General features: G+C 43.1%; 1 protein-coding gene across 3 annotated transcripts; it reads left to right on the top strand.

Annotated features, from left to right (window-relative positions):
• The first annotated feature begins 26 nt into the window (after nt 1-26).
• Brox (BRO1 domain and CAAX motif containing) lies at nt 27-21,175 on the top strand. Of its 3 annotated transcripts, none has more exons than XM_021172671.3 (14): nt 27-414; nt 2,427-2,481; nt 2,790-2,912; nt 4,705-4,811; nt 5,282-5,378; nt 9,462-9,557; nt 11,090-11,162; nt 12,278-12,383; nt 13,210-13,299; nt 14,841-14,926; nt 16,120-16,201; nt 16,457-16,607; nt 17,894-18,053; nt 19,082-21,175. In XM_021172671.3, exons 3-14 carry the CDS (start codon nt 2,812-2,814, stop codon nt 19,166-19,168), a joined length of 1,236 nt encoding a protein of 411 aa, XP_021028330.1. In that variant the 5' UTR covers nt 27-414; nt 2,427-2,481; nt 2,790-2,811; the 3' UTR covers nt 19,169-21,175. The 3 variants fall into 3 exon arrangements, with proteins under 3 accessions (XP_021028330.1, XP_021028178.1, XP_021028258.1); XM_021172519.3 differs by having other exon boundaries at nt 2,395-2,481; XM_021172599.3 differs by lacking the exon at nt 2,427-2,481.
• Nucleotides 21,176-22,612: the final 1,437 nt, after the last annotated feature.

The raw sequence follows: 22,612 nt of genomic DNA, 5'->3' as shown, positions 1-22,612 counted from the left end.
GCCACGCCCCCAAGCCACGCCCCAGTTAGGTTGAGGCCGCCCCAATCCTCGGGGGCCGCCATAGCTACAGTGGCATTCGGCCTTGGTTTGGGGACCCCAGACTACATCTCTAGGGCCCAGACAGAAGCTCGAGAGGTAAGAGCAGACGAAGTTTAGAGAGGGTAGGGAGACGGAGAGAACCGACGGGGCCGCGACAACGCGACCGAACCCGCCCCTCAGAGACACGCTCCGCCGCCTCCGCAGCTGTTGCGGTCTCCAGTCACGTGACGCCTGCTCTCGGCCCGCCCCACTTCCGGCCGCTCTAGCCCAGTTATCTCGGTGCTACCGGCGCCTTCCTTGTCTCGCTGGAGGACTCCGTCCCACCTTCCCTTTCCTTCAGCAGGAAGAGTGGCCTTACGGACTCTGAGGTCCCCGGTAAGCTTGTCAGGAAGCGTGGGAGCTTGTGCTCTCCCTCCCCGCTGATCCCTGAACTTAAGTGGAAGGGCATCCCTTTCACTGCCATCACCCCTGGATGGTAGTCAGTGGAAGGATCGATGGTATTAGCAGCCAGATCGGCCGAGTCCTCGCCCAGCTTCCGCTTTGGCGGCTGTTAGAGGGCTTATTCCATGCGGAACAGTGGCTTGGCAGTCATCTGCTTGGCCTTCCGAGGTTGACAGGATCGCAGTGCCACCCTAAGGCCTGATCGCGACCCTGGAGGCGGGTCGTGGGGTCGCGGCGGACTGACTCAGTAGGACACCCGGAGGAAGAGGCCGGGCGGTAAACAGGAAGTGGGCACCGGCAGGGTCTAGACGACAGGTAGGCTCTGGGGGCACCAGGGAGCTCCCGAGTGAGGAGGGGCTGTGTCAGCCCGCCCAGTAGCCTTGTGGAGATCTGGCAGGTGACATTCTGGATTCGGGGTTGTACTTGGTGCTCTGCAGGCTCCTGAGGATGGGTGTGTCTGTCGTTCTTCGGACCCCCCCTCGAGTTCTTTTTTTAAATTTTACTTTATTTGTAATTCATTTTTTACACTCCATATTCCATTCCCTTCCCTCCCCCTCCCATCCTCCAACTGCTCCACATCCCAAACCTCCTCCCCCCACACCCCGTCTCCACATGGATGCCCCCACCCTCCACCCCATCTGACCTCTAAACTCCCTGGAGCCTCCAGTCTCTTAAGGGTTAGGTGCATCGTCTCTGAATGAACACAGACCCGGAAGTCCTCTACTGTATGTGTGTTGGGGGCCTCATATCAGCTGGTGTATGCTGTCTGTTTGGTGGTCCAGTGTTTGAGAGATTTCGGGGGTCCAGATTAGTTGAGACTGCTGGTCCTCCTATAGAATCGCCCTTCTCCTCAGGTTCTTTCAGCCTTCCCTAATTCAACAACAGGGGTCAGCTGCTTCTGTCCATTGGTTGGGTGTAAATACCTGCATCTGACTCTTTCAGTCGCTTGTTGGGTTTTTTGGAGGGCAGTCATGATAGATCCCTTTTTGGTCAGTAATAGTGTCAGGCCTTGGAGTTCTTGAGACCCAAGGAGTGCCCGATCATCAGAGTGTTTGAGGAATGGAGCAGGGTACTGTCATGAAAAGAAACAGTCCCGGACATTTTATTTTCACAAATGTCCCTAGAGTGTGGTAGGCTCCCCTCATGCCGCCCGCATCTGTGTAAGTTTTGAAGGTGGATGTATGGGCGCTGTTTTGGTAATATGTTCTGAAAGGGTTTGATGAATGGTTTGAGTCTTACGTGAGTCTACTCAGGCTCTCACTGAGTATACAACGCTTTCTCTGTTCATTAAATACCTGCTGCTTCCCCAAACCAGTTTTGCCATGAGTAAGCCTAACGGGAGTGGTACGTAATGTAGAGTTGGGAACACTGTACCCCATTCATTCCCACACTTTCCCCCTTATTAGGGGGATTGGAAATCTATGCGGTACCTTTAAATAACATGTGCCTTATCAAAATTGCTTCTGTATTTCTTCTGGAATCTAATGAGAAGTGCGAGGCTTTGGCTTGGAGCCTTCTGTGTTTCTAAATGCATTCCCTACCCAGGAACTTTCAGGGAAACACACACCTTCCTTTTTTTGTTGTTGTTGTTTTTTGTTTCTTTCTTTTTGCTACAATTTTTTTTTTAAGTTGACATTTCATTGAGGTTTTCAAAATGTTTTTGCATTCACAATGGAAACTACTGATCAATTTACATTTTATTATAAGATTACTCTTAGCAACTTTATACCCAGCACATTTATTATAGAACGGAAAGTTTGCACCAGGGTCCTTTGGTGCCAGAAATATGTGGAAAATAAAATCAATATACAAACCTATTTATTTCAAGTAGACTTAGTCAAATGGAAGGGATCCATTTGACTCTGTTAAGGAAATCAGACTCATCTATCTGGTCCTGTACCTTCCTGTTTGCAGCCATCAACCAGAGGCTCCGCTTTGCTTTGCAGACGTCTAATCTGGAAGCCCTGCAGTGTCAGTACCTCAGGCTTCTCCCACAGACTGGTGAGAGCACACACAAGACTCATACCACCGAGGGGGGGGGTGTTTAATGAGTATTAAAGTTTAAATATCAGTGCTCTTCCAAGTCTTATCACTGAAGTTATTATGAACAAAATTTTCAGTTTTCTTATACAGGCATAATCTGAGTGTAGACTACCAAGACAAGATTTATTTGCCGTGTATTATATTTATAGGTGGTTGTTTATGTATAATGGCTTACATATAAGATGTATATATCGTGTAAAACAGCCAGGTTTTACTGTGTTCTTTTCTACTGAATGTTGCTTCTCTGGCTTTTATGTCTTTCCTAGTGGTAGAGCACATTTTGTGAAGATGACCCATTGGTTTCATAGGAACCCATTAAAAGCTACAGCTCCCGTGTCTTTTAACTACTATGGCATGATCACTGGTCCTCCCGCTTCAAAGATTTGCAAGTAAGTGTCGGGGCAGCTTACGTGTTGGTTGGGCAGTGAATCAAGGTACTTTTTAAATTTCCATGATCGGTATAGAAATGTGTACTGTACATTCCTGACATTAACTTGTAGTAATTTTGTACTTATCATTAACAGATGAAGCTCAAATCATGGAATATTTAAGCTTTGGTAGTCATGTAGGCCACATGCTTAATTTTAGATCAGTAAGTGAACTCCAGAAGGGCTAAAGCAGTAATAATCAAAGTCAAACTCTATATTTCAACCGATCCATAAGACAGGATATAAGTCTTGTTAATGGGCCAGACAGTAAATTATTTACGTTCCAAGCAGGGAGAGATTCCTGTGATTTAAATTGGCTTCAAAGTAGTGATAGAGGAGAAAGAACTTGAGCTGAGGTTCACATAAACTGTTTAACTTAGATTGGGAGTTGGCAAAGTACCCACTATATGTGTGTTTGTGTATGTGTGTGCGCGTATGTGTGTATCCCATCACCCACAGCTCAACTTGCAGAAAGTTAAATTCATCTTAAAATGGTACAAATTGAGGAAAGCATGCCTTTAAAATATGTGATTTAGGCATGGGCATAAAATCTGAGTTTGGATCCCTAACATCCACTTAAAAAACGGGACAAGATGCTTAGCTGAACCACAGAACTAGGGGACAAGGTGTTTGTAGAGACAGGCAGAGCCAAGAGCTCCCTGGTCAGCAAGTTTAGCCAGAATAGCAAGTTGTAGGTTCAATGAGAGACCCAGACATCCAACCCCCACCACCACCCGGCTTTCACACATGCCCAGGCATAAATATCCACATATGTGCACTTGTGCATGCACACTAACTTGTATGTAGAAGGAGGACATTTACAAATGGCTTTGAAAATATTCAGAGTATTATACTATACATTCTGTGTGTTTACAATTTAAATTAGCCTTCAGCAGCTTACACACCTGTTTTAATGTCTTAACTCAGTGCTGTCTACTGGGATTTCCGGAATTCTCACTGCCTCCTGGATTGTATGTGGATGTAGATTAGAGGTGGTGTAGCTAGATCTAGGAGAGGAGATCATTGAAGATGTGACAATAGGGATCTCGAGAGTGAGAAGCAGAAGGCCGAAGACTGGCAGTTTGTAGGTGAAAGAAAACTGGGCACACAGAGAAGAAACGTTAACTGGGAGGAGCACCTTGAAACTAGAGCACTGGCCGTGACTGTAGGATAAAGAAAGGTAGACGTGCTACACTTTTTGTAGCAGTGAAGAACAGTGTGTAGGGGGCAATCAGGTATTTTAAATTAATGGTCATATGGTTTTGCATCTTCTGGATGTATATATTCTTACAGAGTTGCCAAATTTAGAAATTCAAAATAATTACTAATTAAAATTATACATAAGTACATTAAATTTCTGTTTTCCCAAAACTATTGGCTAAAAATATTAAATACACTCAATTCTCTCTGTTAATGGACACAGGTCTGCAGTGGACTGAGTGATTGGCTCTGTAGCTAAGGCTCCTCCTTGCCCCTTTCAAGCACTGGCATTACAGGCGGTGTTGCCAGGCCTAGTCAGTTTTTCAAACTTGCTGTATGTCTTTATTGCACAATTGGCATTGCCCCTTTAATTAGACCAAGTTTAGTTTTGTATAGCTTCTGAATCAATTGTTACTAGAAACTTCATCTACTTTTACAAGAAGGTAGTGGGATCTGTGGGTGTTGTTCTAATGCTCTTACGTTGTAGCCTCTGGGCTGCTTTTACACAGTCTTGGAAACGTGACTGACTTACTTTACTGTCTGTTGCTGTAAGTGACTTGAGGTCCGCCAGGACTCGGCTCCTCGAGTTGTTCACTGATTTGAGCTGTAATCCAGAAACAATGAAGAATGCGGCAGACTTGTATTTCTCTCTTTTACAAGGTTAGTCACCACTATAAACTTGAACGTTTTTAAAAACCAACTATGTGGAAGTAGACACGTAACTTTTCAGATTCGGACAGATTAATCTCACAGGCTATTTTTGGAATGCATGGGTCTCAGAATGTGACATTGTAATGGGCTAATATTCTGAAAGCTGGATATGTACACTTTGTACATTCCGTTACCAGAAGAATGTGTAAATAAAAAAGGGGAAATGGTACCAGAAGTGTCATCCCAACATCTGGAAAAGTAATGGCATGAATACATTTTGGGGGTGGAGGGGAACCGTTCAAGACAGGATTTCTCTGTGTAGCCCTGGCTGCCCAGGAATTCACTTTCTGTCCTGGCTGGCCTTGAACTTGTGAGATCCTTGCCTCTACCTTCCAAGTGCACGTAATAGGAGTGAATAATATTTTAACCAAATCATATAATATTTGTTCCACCCTAAAATATGTTGTGTCTTTTTATAGGTTTCATAAATTCAGTGGGTGACTCTACACAGGAAAGCAAATTACGATACATTCAGAATTTCAAGTGGACCGATACATTGCAAGGACACGTTCCGAGGTGAGCAGGCCCCTGATACCCCAAGTCCAAGTCTGTTTTTAACTGTTTAGCTAGTATATTTGAAGAAGAAAACATTTTCATTTGCTGGGACATTAATTAAAACATTGACTTCAACTAAAGTACGTACTATTAAGTTTACAAAAGTCTTTCTACCAAACAAACATCTATTCTTGAGATAATCTGAATATTAATTTTAAACACGTCTGATTTATAGCACCCCATTTGTAATCCAAAATTGGCTTCATTTTTCTTCCCTCTTTCAAGCTGTGTTTCTGCTTTTAAAACTTCTCTTCACAGCTTTTCTACTACTCCGTGATTATTAACTGATCATTGTGCTGTTAACCTCTATTTTTAAAAACAGAATTGGATTGTTAAAATGTCAGTAGATCTCTGTTTAATGAAAAATAGAAAGGAAGCCACCAAGATGGCTCAGTATTTAAAGGTGCTGGCTGCCAAGCCTGGCAAACTGAGCTCAATTCCCAGAACCTCGTAAAGAGAGGAGAAAACCAACTCTCACAGTTTTCCTTTTGACTTCCACGTGTCTTGTGGCACATGTGTATCCACAAACACAAATACAGAAGTATGTAGATAAGGAAATATAAAGGGATAAAGTGAAAACAGAAGGAGGAATTGGAGATCCCAGATCCCAGAGTGGTGCTACTATAGAAAGAATGGACACTGTGTTCACACGTGCTGGACGCAATGCAGGTTTTGACATGAACATCTACTTTGACTAGATTTTGATGTAAAGAAGGAAGGAACCCGAGGACCACTGTGAGAGAACGTAGGCCTGATGCGTGATGCAGAGGTGGAGACAGTGCCTGTGCTTGTTACTGTCCCTTCTCCCGTCCTTGGACATGTTATGTGGACTCTAGTGTGTTCAGTACCAGTGTTCTCCAAGACCTTTTCTGATTTTCTCTAGGTAACCAGCCTGGTTTTCATCCAGAATTAAGGATTTGTTTTTGTTAAGACTATTTTTTAAGAGTCAAAGCTGTATTACAATGGGAATTTGAAGAGGCCATAAAATGGCTTGAAATAAATAAATTTCGTACTTTTCCCCACATCATCCCAAATATTGATTCCATCTGTTTTTGTTTTGTTTTTGATATTTTTTTGTTGCTTTTGATATTTTTGTTGTTGTTTTTTGTTGTTTTGTTCTTGTTCTTGTTTGGTAGTGGTGTTGTTTCTTTGTTTTTTTGTTTGTTGTTTTTTTAGCATTTCATTAAGATAGTGAGGAATTATGTGATTAAGCTAAGTATGGTACCTCGTGCTGATAAACTGAGCACTGGGGGAAGCCTGAGACTGGAAGATAGATCATAATCTTGAAGCCAACCTGGACAACAGAGCAAGACTTTGTCTTTAAAAAAGATATTAAAAAAAATATCTATCTATCTATCTATATCTGTCTGTCTGTCTATCTATATAATCAAGTAATGTAACCTTAAGTAGTGTTCAGTACTCACTCAGTACTTATGAACTGTATACTTGATTGCTTCATTCTTAGAAATTATACTACATATGTGTGTTGCAGGACATATTTAAAAAAGAACCGCAAATTCCCATGCTATGCCCTGCTACTCTCAACCCCAGCTGCCTGGCTGCCGGCCATGCACTGGAGGGCAGTGGCCGACCTGTTTTTATTTCATGGAGACTCTGACTCAGAACTCCACAGTCTCTGCACCCAGCTCCATATGCTCCCACTAGTGGGTGGTTACCACGCCGAACTCATGCTGCAAAACCCCCTCGGCCTTTGTGGTGCACATCAGGCAAGCCCACGCTTTGCCTCATACCTTTCTCTCTTGAACCCAGAAGAGCCACCGAGTAAAGGAAAACACAACACAAACTTCATTCAGAATTGACAGTAACTCGCAGCAACTAAAACCCTAATCTTGTAAGCCTTATTAAATCTAAATACTCCGGTGGTGAATCCTGGCGGATCTGCCATTGAAACCAGGAGATACTCATAGCTACATCTTGTCCTCACTATCCTGCCCAAAAAAGACCTAACTCTCTCCTGCTTCCTGTCTTCCTCTGTCCAATCCAGAAGTCCCTCCTACTTGCCCAGTGATTGATTCTTTTTTCATTAAGGGATTGGTTCACAAGAAGTCACCTGAGTACGTGACTCACTCCTTGTCTGAAGCCCCTCCCAGAAGAGCAGAATTAGCAGCAAAATACAAACAGCACCAGGCCCATATACAACATATGTGTTTGTGCCAAGACAGTCTCACTCTAGTTCAATGCCCTCAAATTTGTCGTGTAGCTCGGGCTGGCCTGGAACTCATGGCAGTCCCCCTGACTTAGGCTCCAGTGTGCTGTGGTGAGCACCACACCCAGTGGAACAATAACTTTGTATATTATGTGGTATCTTAGGGTTTTAGTGCTGTGAAGAGATACCATACCATGGCAACTCTTAAAGGAAACCACTTAATTGGAATGGCTCACGTCAGAGTTTTAGTCTGTTGTGGTAGAAAGTATGACAGTGTGCAGGCAGCATGGTGCTGGAGAAGGAGCTGGAAGCTCTACATCTTGACCCACAGGTAGCAGAAGGGAACTGTCAAAGCCCACCCCCATGGTGATAGACTTCCTCCGACAAGGCCATACCTACTCCAACAAGATCACATCTCCAGTAGTGCCACCTCTATGACCAAGCATTCAAACACAAGAGTCTAGAGGGGCTCTACCTATTCAAACCACCACAGATAGTCATACTACTACTACTTAGTGTTATATAATATTGTGCTATCGAAATTGCGTGTTCTAAAACAAGGTTGTAGCTTAATAGTAGACATCTAGCATTTGTAAAGCCCTACATTTGATCCTCAGAAACACACACAAACAAGAACAGTTATTTATAAACTATCATATAAATTAGGAAAGCAGGGCCCGGTGAGATGGGACATTGAGTAGGGGTGGTTGAGTGCAAGCCTGATGACTGGAGCTTGCTCCCCGAGACCCACATAGTAGGAGAGAACAAACTCGTGCACGTTGTCCTCTAACGTGCACACATGCTCACGCTGTGGACACACACACACACACACACACACTCACGCTTTGGGTCCCATCCTGATGTTTCTGACTTTTGAGGACAAGTCTCAGAAATACAAAGTTCTGAAGCTCTTTTGGGTAGCTTTAGGAACTACTTTTTTGTGATTATTATTACTGTGAAGTACACAGTTCATACTCGTGCTGGTTAATCTTTTGTCAGCTTGATGCAAACTCAGGAACTCGACTGAAAAAATGCCTCCAGCAGGTTGGCCTGCACAGCATTTTCTTGATGAATGATTCATGTGAAGAGCGTGCAGCCCACTCTGGGTGATGCCACGCTAGGCAGGGAGTCTTGGGTTGTATAAAAAAGAAGCTGAGCAGGTCACAGAGAGCAGACCAGTAAGCAGTGTGTGCCACCACAGCCTTTGCTTCAGTCTCTGCCTCCAGCTCTCTGCCCTGAGCGTGCGTTCTGACTTCATCTTCATGTTGCACTCTAAGCTATTAGATGAAATAAACTCTTTCTTCCCCCAAGTTGGTTTATTTTGGTTGGTTGGTTGGTTGGTTGGTTGGCTGGTTGTGGTGTGTGTGGTGTGTATGTGTGTGTGTGTGTGTGTGTGTGTGTGTGTGTGTGTGTGTGTGCATAGACTACCAAATAGAAAGCAAACTAAGATAATGCTGGACCACTGCTGTTTGGGCTTTTTGTTTGTTTTTGGTTTTTTGAGACAGGGTCTCACTATGTAGCTAGCTCTAACTGACCTGGAACTCACTGTGTAGACCAGGCTGGCCTCAAACTCACAGTGATTTACCTGCCTCTGTCTCCTGAGTGCTAGGATTAAAAGTGTGAACAACTACCCTTAGCATCTATCTTCATTTTTTTATTTTAATTACTGCATTTTATTTGTTAGGTATGTGTGTGGTCATGTGTACATGTGTACGTGCCTGCATGTCCTAGTGCGTATGTGAAATGTAAAGAATAACATGCAGGCTTCCCAGGTATTGAACTAGGGTAGCAAGAGCCTTTATCTGCTATGCCATTAAGCTTTGAATAGCAATGCCATCATAATTTACAGAGCCTGATGATTTCATTTGTCATTTCAGTGCCCAGCAGGATGCTGTTTTTGAACTGATTTCCATGGGATTTAATGTAGCACTGTGGTACACAAAATATGCTTCAAGATTGGCTGGAAAAGAAAAGTAAGTTAGAAAGCAAAGGTCACATGTGTCTATATTATTTTTTTAATATACCAAGTTTAAGTCTAGGCTATTTATTCCGAGGTTCCATTTGAAGTCAGTAGAAGAATCCTTGTTTCATACTTAGGTGCTACAGTCGTGCAGCTCAGTCTTTGTTCTGTAAATTTTTATTTGTTGTCATTGGGGTAGGAGGGGCACACATGCCAAGGCGCATGTGGAGGTCAGGTCAGCACTGTGGAGTATGCTCTTCCCTCCTCCCACCATTACATTCCAGAGATCCATCTCAGGTTGACAGCGTGTGCAGCAAGCCAGTCTCGTCACCTCTGCTCTGTGACGAAAACATTCCTAATCTTGTTACATAGCAGACCTAAGTAAGGCCCCAAACCAAGAAGTAATTTCTAAAATGTGACGATTTGTCTATATTTAATATCTATAAACACAGCCAGGTTTCCAGATGCCTTTAATCCCAGCCCCCAGGGGCAGAGGAAGATGAACAGCCAAGGCTACACAGAGAAGCCCTGCCTTGAAAAACCAAACCAACCAACCAAATAAATACTGTAAACAATAAACAAAGATTAAAAACAATAACAGAATTAGTTAATAAAATTGCAGTTCATTCTAGCTCTCCAGTTTTAAATGTATAATCTCAAATACCATCAAATCAGCTGGAAGTAAGGGATGGAAATAGGCAATCCATGAAACAGGCAGGAAGGCTTAGAAGCATATAAAACGATGTTTAGAGGACTAAAGAACTGAACACTAGAGTCAGTGAGGTTGCTTCATGGCAAAGGTGCTTGCCACCTGACAGAACAAGACTCAGTATGACTCAGATCCCACCCAAAGATGCAAGGGGAGAACTGAGCCCACAGACGTGCCCTGGAAGCTCCAGTCAGGCTCCAGTCAGGCACACGGAGGAAATAACAGTATTTTCTGAGAATTGTAAAAGTAAATGAGACAGTGGTTGTAGGAACTAACGTGGATACAGAATTAGGAAGCTGGCCAATTAGTTATGATTCATCCATCCATGAAATGAATCATGTTTGCTGATGTAAAATGATACAAGTGACCAGTGTCTATAGTTACCATGTGTGTTACGTTCATAATAATTTGTATTTGTTTGTGACAGAACAATCTGGAAAGAAAATAAGATGATTTAGCATCTATTTCTAGGCAAGGTCTCTATTCATCTGCAGAATCTTGGGATATGTTTTATGTGATTTTTATTTTTTAATGTCAAGTTAGACTTTTTTTAAATAAGAAAATAACAAGACAAATAACTACTTTGTTTTTCTGATGCATTTAAATGATGTGTCTGTGTGTGGGTTCGTGCACATCCATGGGGCCATCTCTAACTAGAGTCAAAGGCAGTGTAAGCCGCCTGACATGGGTGCTGGGGACTGAACTCAAGTCTCCTGCAAGAGCCATAAGTGTCCTTAGCCACTGAGCCATCTCTTCAGCCTCTGTGTTCTGATGACACATTGGCTTTTAGTTCCAGAAATAAGATTCATCATCTAACTAACTTTACTGTCTTAAAGCATAACAGAAGATGAAGCAAAAGAAGTTCACCGAAGCCTAAAAATTGCAGCTGGGATTTTTAAACATTTAAAGGTACAGTATGGGGGAAAGGATGGGGCGTTAATTCTTGAACTGTCTGGAGGGATTAGTAACGCCATTGTGTCACAGGAGGTAGTTCAGTCTCTCCAGTGACTGCAGGGCATTGGTTCAAGAACAGACTGCCCCTTCCACATCTCCATAGCAAAGACCAGATACATAAGTGTCTTTTCTAAAATGATGGGGGTCTCTGCATGTAAGCCGTGCACATCCTGTATACTGAAATCATCTCTTGTCTAGCACAGTGTAGTGTTCCATGAGTACTTGTTCTTCTGTACTGTTCAGGGAAATGTCTGTTCAGACTTAGCATGGATGCAGTCTTAGGAGGCTGTGTGTAGATGTGAAGTGCTTATGTCTGTGCTACCTGCTTGTTATATACTAACGGCCTTATAGATGGGCTACAGCCAAACACTGAGCTCTCTGCTAACTCATAACGAGAAGTTTTAAGTTGTAATATTCTGCTTCCTCTTCTGTCTCTTCACGCTAGGTGAAAACAAAACAGATAAATCAGTGTCTGTGCTGTTGCGCATTGCTCTCTGCAGTTGCCAGGAGCAGTCACAATTCCACAGAACTGACTGAGGGTGCACGCCAGGTCTCTCCCTGGCCAGCCGGTCATTGCATGCTTACTGTGTCAGATCGCTTCAAGATGGGATGGGAACTCTGAGGAAACCTGTCTTCTTGTGAGACTGCCCACCTGATTCCTTCTGGTTACAACTACTGACCACTGAGGACCTCTCGGAGCCAGCTTTATGGTGTCTTTTCAGCCTGAATTAGATGTAGAATTTGGGTTATTTTCTTTCCATCATTAGTTTTCACTGTGAATGAACAGTACAGAAGAGAGTTTCGGTTATTACTGCAGCTAAATACTTTCTAAAATGAGAGTGCTTTGCGTTACATTGTATCGGCAAAGAAATCTACCCATAACCTAAATTTTGCTGTTGGGTTTCTTATGAAGTTCACTTTGAATACGCAGGACCTCACCTTGCCTGTGTGCTCACAGCTGCAGCTTGGTCTGTCCACTTAGGTTCCCAGTGAGTCTGTAATCTGAATATCCTATCTCTAAGTTGTATCTTTTTCCCCTTGACAATAGTGTTTCTGTTCTTTCTCTCTAGGAAAGTCATATCCCTAAACTTCTTACACCAGCAGAAAAGGGGCGGGACTTGGAGGCTCGGCTCATCGATGCTTACGTCATCCAGTGCCAGGCCGAGGCTCAGGAAGGTATCCTAAGTACTGTAAGGTGTCTTCTGTTTGCTTCTAAGACTATTTATACTGGATTGTAGTTCTTCGATTCAGCCGTCTCGGGTGTCAGGCTTTAAGGATTGGTTGTGAGGGTTATTATCTTAGCATCTCCTTTGCGGTCAGCAGAGGAAAGTTCCTTCTACCTAACGCTCCTTAAAGGCAGACTTTTTTTGACAGTATTAATGTTAATCTTTGGGTTTTCTTTTTTTAAGGTTTATTGTTAGGCATGCGCATGTGCAGGGCTACGTTATGTATGCAGGTGCCTTTGGAGGTCAAAGAGGACACCAGATCCCCTGAAGCCTTCCAAAATGCATGATGGGAACTGAACTTGGTTCCTCTGAAAGAGCACGATGTGTTCTTAACTGTGAGCCATTGCTCTGGCCCCAAACATTGATTCTTTAACTCCTCTTTTCTCTTGTTTTGTGCTTACTGTTTTTCTTCTTCCCATCATTAGCTTACATTGACGTCTTCATCTTTCAGTTGCAAAAAACAGGAAAGTCATTTCCCAAGCTTTTTTATCTGTATTTCAAACTGGAGTGCTTTTAAAGTGTTTTTCCTTATGTCATGCTATTTTATAGGATTTCTGTGTGCTTGGCTAATAATTGGCTAGTTATTTAAAGATACTCAAAATCAGTGTCCACTTTCTGTGTTTTTATTTGCTATAAATTGTTACAGTAAAATTTATTTGAAAAAGAGAAACTATGAAAATTTGCAACAGATCATCAGGTTGTCGTTGCTGTTATGACTGAACTTCCCATAGATGGCTGTAAACTCAGAGAACATAACTCGTGTGTGTTGGTTACAGTGACAATCGCCCGAGCCATTGAGCTGAAGCACGCTCCGGGACTGATCGCTGCACTTGCCTATGACACGGCCAGCTTCTACCAGAAAGCAGGTGAGCCCGCTGTCTTGGCACACGCTCGGAAAAAAGGGAGGAAAAGATTCTCCTATTTTCCATTACAACACTAGGAGAAAGTCCGAGAGCTGTGGAGAAGGGGTCACAGGGGTCCCTGTGGCTTGCTCACCATCCAACCTCACTCCGTTATAAGTTCCAGATAAAAGTGAAGAGATCTTGTCTCAACACACAAGATGATTAGCCTCCATATAAGGCACACACATGTGCATGCTCCTCTCAGACTCGAGGGTGCACATATACCTGTGAATTAATAAATAAGTTATAAGTTAATATTTGAGGAGCTTGGACTATAGCTAGGAGTAGAGCACTGTATGAGTCCCCAGAGCCTCACAGCTCATGTGTCAGATGACTTCTAATGGACTTTTCCACCAGCTATGTCCAGTCAAAGGGAGCCTTTGGTCTTTATGGACCTTATAACTACCTTATGTAAGTATGTGCATACATATTGTGTATGTAGTTAGTTAGTTTTTAAGACTGGGTCTTTCTGTGTAGTCCTGGCTGTCCTAGAACTAAGTAGACCAAACTGGCCACAACCTCCAGAAATCAAATTGCCTCTGCCTTCAAGGTACTGAGACTAAAGGCATGTAACACCCACTCAGATCTTTATAACTCTTTCATAATTCTTAACGTTATTTAGATTAGATAGTGACAGTAAAGTGTAATTTGACCACCCATAACTTGACTCTAGCATGTGCAAGGTGCAGCAGACTTGGCTCCTGTGACGTGGGGAACATGCTTAGGTTTCTGTTTGGAGGCTGGTTACTGTTTTGGTTGCTGAGTAGGTAAGAACAAATTCAGAGTCTGGGGAAGAATCGGGTCCTGGTGTAAGATACAGCGTCAGTGGAGTAAGGAACTGAACGATGTGGACGTGCTAGTGAAGCTTTACGATAGGCAGGTGGCCTTTTAGTCTCATTTCAAAACAAACTGAGTCTGATTTGACTGGTTTATAATTCTGAAAGAAAATTCCCAAGCTCACACATGGGCTTGCTATGTAATGGAATAGGCTGGCTCAGTGTTTGCAGGCTTGGGAGGAAATGAAGACAGGTTTGACAGTTATAATGAAGTTGACATTAAGGAAGACAAAAAGTGTTTGGATTATGTGAGCACATGTGGACCTGTGAGTGAGTGGATGTGGATTTTTTTTATGCAAGGTTCAGTGATGGTTGACTGGATATGAGTTGTTTCTGGCAGGCAAATAGACTGCTATGTGCCTGGCTATCTTATATACAACTTTAAACTTATGATATAAATACTTGCTTTGAAATCCTTAGTTCTGTCGCATTTTGTCATTAACTTAAAGCTACATTAGCCATCAAATTGAAGAGGTATTTAAGTTGTTCAAATATGTAATTATAGGGAAATAAATCATGTTAAAGTATTTAGTGTTTTTTTTTTAAATGTATGAAAGCTTGAGTTTAGACTAGACAGTAGTCTGCTTTTAGCACTAGAATACAGGAGCTAAGCAATGCTCCAGTGAAACGGGGTGAAATGATACTTTGCTTTTTAAAATGTAACTTTAGATCATACTTTGTCCAGTTTGGAGCCTGCACACTCTGCTAAATGGAGAAAGTACCTCCACTTGAAGATGTGCTTCTACACAGCTTATGTAAGTGCCCATAACCCTGCAGACAGGGAGTCCTGCAGACGACAGGGAGCCCTGCAGAGCGTACTCTTGCCAGCTCCCCTAATCCTCAGCAACTCACCAGTGATGGGTAGCTCTCAGTAAATGTTCACTGGCAGGAGTGGGTGGGAGGATATGGTAGGGAATTGTAAACCTGGAATTGCTACATCCAAAACAAAGGCTGGAGACATGAGAATTCTCTCTGTTGTTTTATCCTGTCTATTTGGAAGGACAGCAAGAAATTCTCCTCTTAAAGGCCTGAAGATGGCTCAGTAGCTGAAGAACTTACAAGGCAAATGTGAGGACCTGAGTTCAGAGCCCCAGAGGCCATGTAAAGCCAGTGCACATCTGTAATCCCAGCAGCCCTACAAAGCAGAGAAGCCAGCAGCTAGCCTTGCATACCTCACAGCAAGCAACAGGACACCCTGCTTCAGAGAGTGGAATGCAGGGACTGACCTCCAATGCCCTGCCTCACTCACACTGATTCTGTTGTTGGTTTTTTATTTTAATCTTAAGGTATACCACACAGTGTCTATCACCTAGGTGAAAGCCACCAGTATGTGCCTTTTAGAAGTTCCTTACCAGCTAGTTACACCACCAGACTCATTCCAGGATTGTTAGCATGTGAGAAGCAGTTAACCCTTTTCAGAGTTAAGTGACTATTTTTATCCCTTACACGTCATAATGTTTTCCACCCTCCTGCTGCCCAGCACCATGTGTCTGCATCAACTGATTTTAAAGAGTAGACTTTCATGGTGTTGCATTTTTCTTAAAACCTATGGTCCTTGCTAGGTGTGGTGATGGTGCCTGTAACCCTAGCATTCGAAGGTGATGCTGCAGGCTCCTGGCCCCAGTCTGGATTTCAGCAGACTCTGCTGCAGGGGACACACACAAACACTACCCTTTACGTATGCACAGATAATTTACTCCTTCATTCACCTCTGTCCTGATTTTAAAAAGAAGCTTCAGCTGTCAGGCTTTCTCGGAACGTGATTAGAAATCTACTCTGCCTCGGCTGGACCGAGTTCTGCCTTCTGTTTGCACAGAGGTGTGAGGTGGGGCTTACCTCAGGTAAATGAGATGATGAATTACATCAGTAATCCAAGTGGTGACTGACAGTGCCTAGCTGACGTGTGAGTGTGAGGACAGAACACATGCAAACGTGTTTCTTTTACCAGGCGTATTGCTACCATGGCCAGACTCTGTTGGCGAGTGATAAATGTGGAGAAGCAATCAGATCTCTCCAAGAAGCAGAAAAACGTAAGTTTGACTCTTAGAATTAGAATTTTAATTCTCTCTTAAGGAAAAAAAAATCTTTCATTCTAAAGGGAATGAGTAAATTCTGGCTGAGTTCTTGAAAGGAAATGGGCAAGATAGAGAAAAACAAACCTTCCCTGGGGCCTGGCGGAATGCTGCTTGTTATTGTGTTGTGTTTCTAGTGTGTGAAAACGGCTAGAGTTATGTCGCTGACTTAAAGCAGGACGTAGTATTCTGAGACTGTTGTCCTTTCTGCAGTGTACGCAGAGGCAGAAGCTCTATGCAAAGAGTACGGGGAAACCAAAGGACCAGGGCCGACGGCCAAGCCGTCAGGACACTTGTTCTTCCGGAAGCTTGGGAGCCTTGTGAAGAACACCCTGGACAAATGTCAGAGAGAAAATGGCTTCATGTGAGTACTGCTCCCTCATTATCTCTAGTACCGCAGGGCCATAACGGTTAACATAGTAATAGCTTAATACAGTTCTTATCTCTAGTCCCACAATGTCTGTCTTAAATTGCATTTAAATGTGGTATTAATTTTCTTTTTAAATTGGTGATAAAATTGTTTGTAAGGTCTTTTATTCTGTATGTGATGATGTCATAAAAATAGATTTTAAATTTTAAATGTGAATTGTTAACTTAAAGTTTATTTCATCAGGACACTCCCATAAAGACTGCATTTTCTTTTACCTTTGTTTCCGTGTTACTTCTGTGTGCAGGGTGTGTGTGGAGTGTGGGTGTAGCATATGTTTGTCAATGTGGGGGGCGGGGAACGGTGTCATGATTTGATGTGATTGGCCCAGCGAGTGGCACTATTTGGAGGTGTGGCCTTGTTGGAATAGGTGTGTTACTGTGGGAGTGGGTTTTAAGACCCTAATCCTAGCTACCTGGAAGTCAATCTCCCACTAGCAGCCTTCAGATGAAGATGTACAACTCTCAGCTCTGCCTGCGTCATGCATGCCTGGATGCTACCATGTTGTCCTTATAAGACTTGCCTTGGTCATGGTATCTGTTCACAGCAACACACACACACACACTCCCCCTGTATTAGTAGGGTTTTCCTGCTGTGAACAGACACCATGACCAAGGCAAGTCTTATAAGGACAACATGTAATTGGGGCTGGTTTACAGGTTCAGAGGTTCAGTCCATTTTCATTCACAGCAGTAAAACCTTACTAATACAGGGGGAGTGTGTGTGTGTGTGTGTGTGTGTGTGTTCAACTTCTTTTGCATATTTCTCTCACTTTGGTTTGAATTAACTATAAAGCAGGAAATTTTAATTTTCTCATAATTCTTCCTGGTCTTTTCAGGAATAGAACTGCAACTGTTAGTAAACTGTATTTGACAGAGTGCAAACTGTATTTCGGAGCCTTTCCCTACCTGCCTGTCTGTATTCTTCGTAGGACACTGCATTAGGCCACACTGAACTTGTCACGTGTCTGGTTCAGTTTTTAATCACTTCCCTTGAAAATAGACTGAGCCTCCAAGTCCAGGCCCATGGCCCCTCTTTCTGTCCTTGGAAGCTTCTATTGCATTGTGCTGTGGGTGATAGGGCTTTCCGATTTTATCAGCTGCCCACATGTGACTGTCCCTCAGGGGAGAGAACTGTCATAAGCATTGTAGGCCTTGAACATACTAGGTGCTCAAGTAGTTGCTGAATAACAAATAAACCATTGTTTAAATTGCTTTTTGCAGTTACTTTCAAAAAATTCCAACAGAAGCCCCACAACTGGAACTCAAAGCAAATTATGGGCTGGTAGAGCCTGTGCCTTTTGAATTCCCTCCTATGAGTGCTCACTGGACACCGGAAGCGTTGGCTGCGTTTGATCTCACCAAGAGACCCAAGGATGACAGTGTATGAGAACGGGTTCTTCCTTACATAGAATACAGAGGAGAAGAAGATGGAGCTAGTGTTGAGTCTCTGTCTCCGTCCTCAGTGAGCTCACTGTGGGGCTTAGCCTGCTCTCAGAAGTAGCCCTGCGCCTTCAGTCCTCTGCTTTTCTGTGTAATTCACTTGCAGTGTTTCAACAGTGTTTTGTTTTCGAGACTTGTCAGTCAGTGCTCTCTCTAAGAAGAGCGTGGGAAAGGCCCTGGTGTTGATGTTGCTATAGCAATGCTCCTTCCGACATTGGGCATTTGAAGACTGGATTTCACTTCAGCTTGAGTCACCCAGGAGTAAAGTAGAACACTTTCCCATTCACTTAGACCTAAGCTCCCGGGGAGCTCTCAGTATGTGGTAGCTCACATGGGAAGGGTTAGGTTTAGTTACCAAAGGACTAGAGATCTGTGATAGAAAGGGTGGGGATTGCTTTACAGCCCCAGTATACCTTGAAATTGTATGATAGGCAGTCTCCTCCCATACAACTACTCCTTAAAGTAGCCATCTTTGCTCCCTGTGAAGCTTCTAAAATAGTATCTTTTTTAAAAGATTTATTTATTTATTTGATATGTATGAGTACACTGTAAATGTTTACAGACACAGCAGAAGAGGGCATCGGATCCCATTACAGATGGTTGTGAGCCACCGTGTGGTTGCTGGGAATTGAACTCAGGACCTCTGGAAGAGCAGTCAGTGCTCTTAACTACTGAGCCATCTCTCCAGCCCACAGTAGTCCCTTTAAAGACAGCTTGTGTTGCCATACATTATCTCCACACGCTAGGGCCTCATTACTGAGTTGTACCTTCCTGGAAGGATTATAGAGCAGGAGTACCTGCTGGACGAGGGAGGGACCTGCAGTCCACGTTCCCACCTGCTGGGATGCAGCTTCTGGGTCCTGGGATGGGTGGCAGCCTCAGTGCGGCCTTGACAGTCTGAAGTCAGGCAGGCCTTTGTGGGGTTTCTCTACTTCACCTGCATATTTACCTTGTTTTCTTTCTCCTTAGGTCAAACCCAAACCGGAAGAGGATGTGAAACCTGTAAAGGAACCAGATATCAGACCTCAGAAGGACACTGGGTGCTCTGTCTCATAAGAATGTCTGTCACTCACTGCAGTCTCTGCTGGTCCACAAGAGAAACTGTGGGGCTTCAGTTCGCCGTTTCTGATTTCTCTGAAGCCCACAGGATAATTGTTAGCTTCAGAGCAACTTGGCCTTTCATTTATTTATTCTTGATTTTCAACATAGAGGCATTTCATGATTTTGCTTCTGGGCTCTGCTTTTTAAATCAGGACAACATTTGGAAGGGTTGTTTTGTATGCCTCTAATGAGTATATGTGGGGGGGTTGGACCTTTTCTGAACTCTAGATAGTAAGTTTCATGTTCATGTTTTTCTACTTTCACAGAAATGTTTGTTCTTCTTGTTTGATACCAGAAGAATGTTTTGAAAAGAGATGGGTTCGCCTTTCATCACCACCTTGTCAGATCCGAGTTCTGGCGGGGAAACAGAATCGCAGTTAAAATCAGAAAACCTCAGACCAAACTCTTTCCCTGTACTTGACCAGAGTCCATGATGACTAGGAAATCGTGTCTTCAAGAGTGTGGAGGTTACATGGAAGTCAGCAGTGTGGGTCTGTGCCCCTTGGCCTGGCTCAGCTGCGGAGGGCCATGCTCTCTCCACCCGCACTGCCGACACAGTGGTTGTTTTCTTACAAGTACCTTTTCTAATGAACTTTTTACCTAAGGGGTAAAGCTTTGTACTAGCATTTAGTGCTTCTGTGTAGAGAGAGGAAGAGAATGGTAGTGGGTTTTGAAGAAGTAAAATGTTGCATGTTGTTAAGAAAGCCTTCGTAAACTCAACCAAGATAGGTTGCCCTGACTCATACTGGTAATTCCTTTGTTAGAAGAGTTTTAAGAAAATGCCTTTGTTACCTGATTTTGGTGGACATTGTGTTTTTAACATGGTTTTCTTCATATCCTATCAGAATGGCTTGGCGTTAGGCCATAGTGACAGAGGTTAGGATATAGACACACAAACTATGTGTTTAAAGGATCTGCTTCTACCCACAAACTGGGAATGATGGGTGTGTGATACTTTACCAAGTAACAGATGTGGGTGTATCCTGCTTGGTTACTCTCCTGGGGTGTTAACTTCCTTTTCTAGGTGACAGATTGCTTCGCATAATAGGAATAATAATGTATGTGAGAACTTACTGTGTGCCAGACAGTGTATAGGCACATACATAGACCACTGCATCCCTTTAGCCCCCCTGTGAGAAACACATCAATCTGCATAAAGTATTGAAACAGGAATATACATCTCATGATGAAGAATGAAGAGAGTATACCTGTCAATCAAGACTGTAGTCAGTAAATCATATATCATAGTTTATACTCCTTTGAAAAGTTACATATAATCACTAAGGGTTTTTTAAAAAATCATTTAAAATGTGAGTTACAGCTTGCAGTATCTAATATTTAAGCTGTAGCTTTCAGAATACTTGGAGTAACTACTGAATGGGCATTAAGTTTTATTTTGCTGCCTATAGAAAAACAATACTTTATTACATTGTCACCCTTCCTACAGAGTCACTTGTTAAATGCCAGTGACTGACAAAACTAACTAGTTACTGACAAAACTAGCTAGTGCTTGCTGCTGCCTGTTGACACTCTGCCTGTAGGACTTGTTCTGTGTACTAAACCTCATTAACCTAGGTAGGCACGCTGCTGCGGTTTCTGTGGACTCAACTGCCGTTCATGAAATGGAAACACATACTAGGTCCGGCACTTCTGTAAAGGGCAGTAAATGCAGGTGTTGAAATCCATAACTGGCCATGTTCTCATGATCGCATGAGCAGTCTTCAGTTGATTGTAAAGCTAACACCAGAAGCCTAATATACGCCAGACCATAAGGTTCTGAAGCAGTAGCAGGGATTTGTGGAGACACTGACTATGAAGCACTGGTACGCAGGCTGTGGAGAGGACGCTGGACATTGGTGTTGCATGTGTTTCATACCAGGCGAGGACAGCTCCTGTACAGCTACTTCTGTACAGTGTTTATATGATTTATCTTTTTATTTATGAAAATAAAAGCCATTTTACTTACATATTCGCTGGATTTATGTGGTGATTATCTGCTAGTAGCAGATTTGGTGCAGGAAAAATTCTTATACTTTAAATGATAGTTGGGTCTGTTCTTTGCTTCCTGAGTTAATTTCCTTGACACACTTAGTTTATGCTTGTGTTTGTACTGGGACTTAACCACATCTTCATGTGGAAAGCAGTTTTAATTAGCTCATCCAGCCCATAGTACCAGTTCAGCACCGTATTCTGTGAGCTGTGGCTAGCCAGGGCTGGGCACCTCCAGGGTGTCAGACAATGACATGCATTATCTACCATGATGTAAACATTGGGAAATGCCCAGAAACAGGCACGTAACTGCACACAGTTAGGACTGAAGATAAAGGTGCAAGATCATCCCAGGTGACCCGTGGTCCTGAGGCGTGGCAGTGGGCAGCTTACACTGGATTTGTCCCTGTTGTGCATTCTCACTGCTGTGCACACACAGCTCCAGTTCTTTCTATGAGGCGGTGCTCAGCACAGGTTAGACCCCTACACAGCATCATGAATTGGGAACAGTGGAGGCTGGAAAGGGTGGGCTCGTTCCTGTGTAAATTACCCAATGCTGGTTCTTTGCTGTTGTAACCCAGTCCATTTGCAAACATGATGGTAACTAACAACAGAGTAGTAACAGACTGTTGGCGAGATGCCTTCCTCCTTCAAGTCAGAAGCCAGCATGAGCTTTCTTGGTACATAAATAAACTGAAATGATTATAGATAACAAGGAAAATACTAAGATTGTTTAAAAACAGAAAAAACTTGCAAGTTTGTATTTCGTAATTCATTACATAGTTCCTTCCATACTCATTAAATTTAACTAATCGCATGATTCATTAAATGAATGCTGAGTTCCAGCCATACATCAGGACATGAATGTCACTGGGCAGAAGATGACAGCAGCAAACTAGGAAAAACATCACCTGCCGTGGTTTGAATGAGAATGCCCCCATAGGTTCACTTAGGTGATATTTGGTCCCCAGCTGGTGAAACTTTGGGATTAAGGGGTATGGCCTTGTTAGAGGCAGTGTTTCATTGGATACAAGCTTCAGACTTCAAACTGAATCAAGATGTGAACTCTCAGCTCCTGCCCCAGCATTCTACCATGTGTTTGCTATGATGTAGATTAACCACCAGGAAGCCTAATTCATATGTTTTCTATAAGTTGCCTTTGACTGTGATGTTTTGTCACATCAATAGAAAAATAAGCCAGAAGTTAGGACTCTAGAGTGGGCTACTGCTCCCACAAACCTAGCCATGTTTGTTGTTTGTTTATTTTGAAGAACGTGGAAGACTGGTATTTTGAATTATAAAATCAGTTGGACACTGTGAGCAAAGGTTAGGAGCTCAGAGGACAGTAGTTCTGGGGGTAATGGGGACTGGAGGCTCGGCTCAGGTTTTAGAGAAGAATATTAGCAATTG

The sequence above is a fragment of the Mus caroli genome, unplaced genomic scaffold, assembly GCF_978045245.1.
Source record: "Mus caroli unplaced genomic scaffold, Mus_caroli_1 scaffold_1, whole genome shotgun sequence".
NCBI classification, from domain to species: domain Eukaryota; kingdom Metazoa; phylum Chordata; class Mammalia; order Rodentia; family Muridae; genus Mus; species Mus caroli.
Note: the sequence above shows the minus strand (reverse complement) of the source record. Positions and strands in the feature narration are given on the sequence as shown.

Bases quoted from the DNA above. Each gene is read 5' to 3' on its own strand.
- Brox (XM_021172599.3), top strand. From the start codon at position 2,812: ATGACCCATTGGTTTCATAGGAACCCATTAAAAGCTACAGCTCCCGTG. The intron at 5,379-9,461 runs GTGAGCAGGCCC...TTGTCATTTCAG, and splicing joins TTGCAAGGACACGTTCCGAG to TGCCCAGCAGGATGCTGTTT. The intron at 11,163-12,277 runs GTACAGTATGGG...CTTTCTCTCTAG, and splicing joins GGATTTTTAAACATTTAAAG to GAAAGTCATATCCCTAAACT.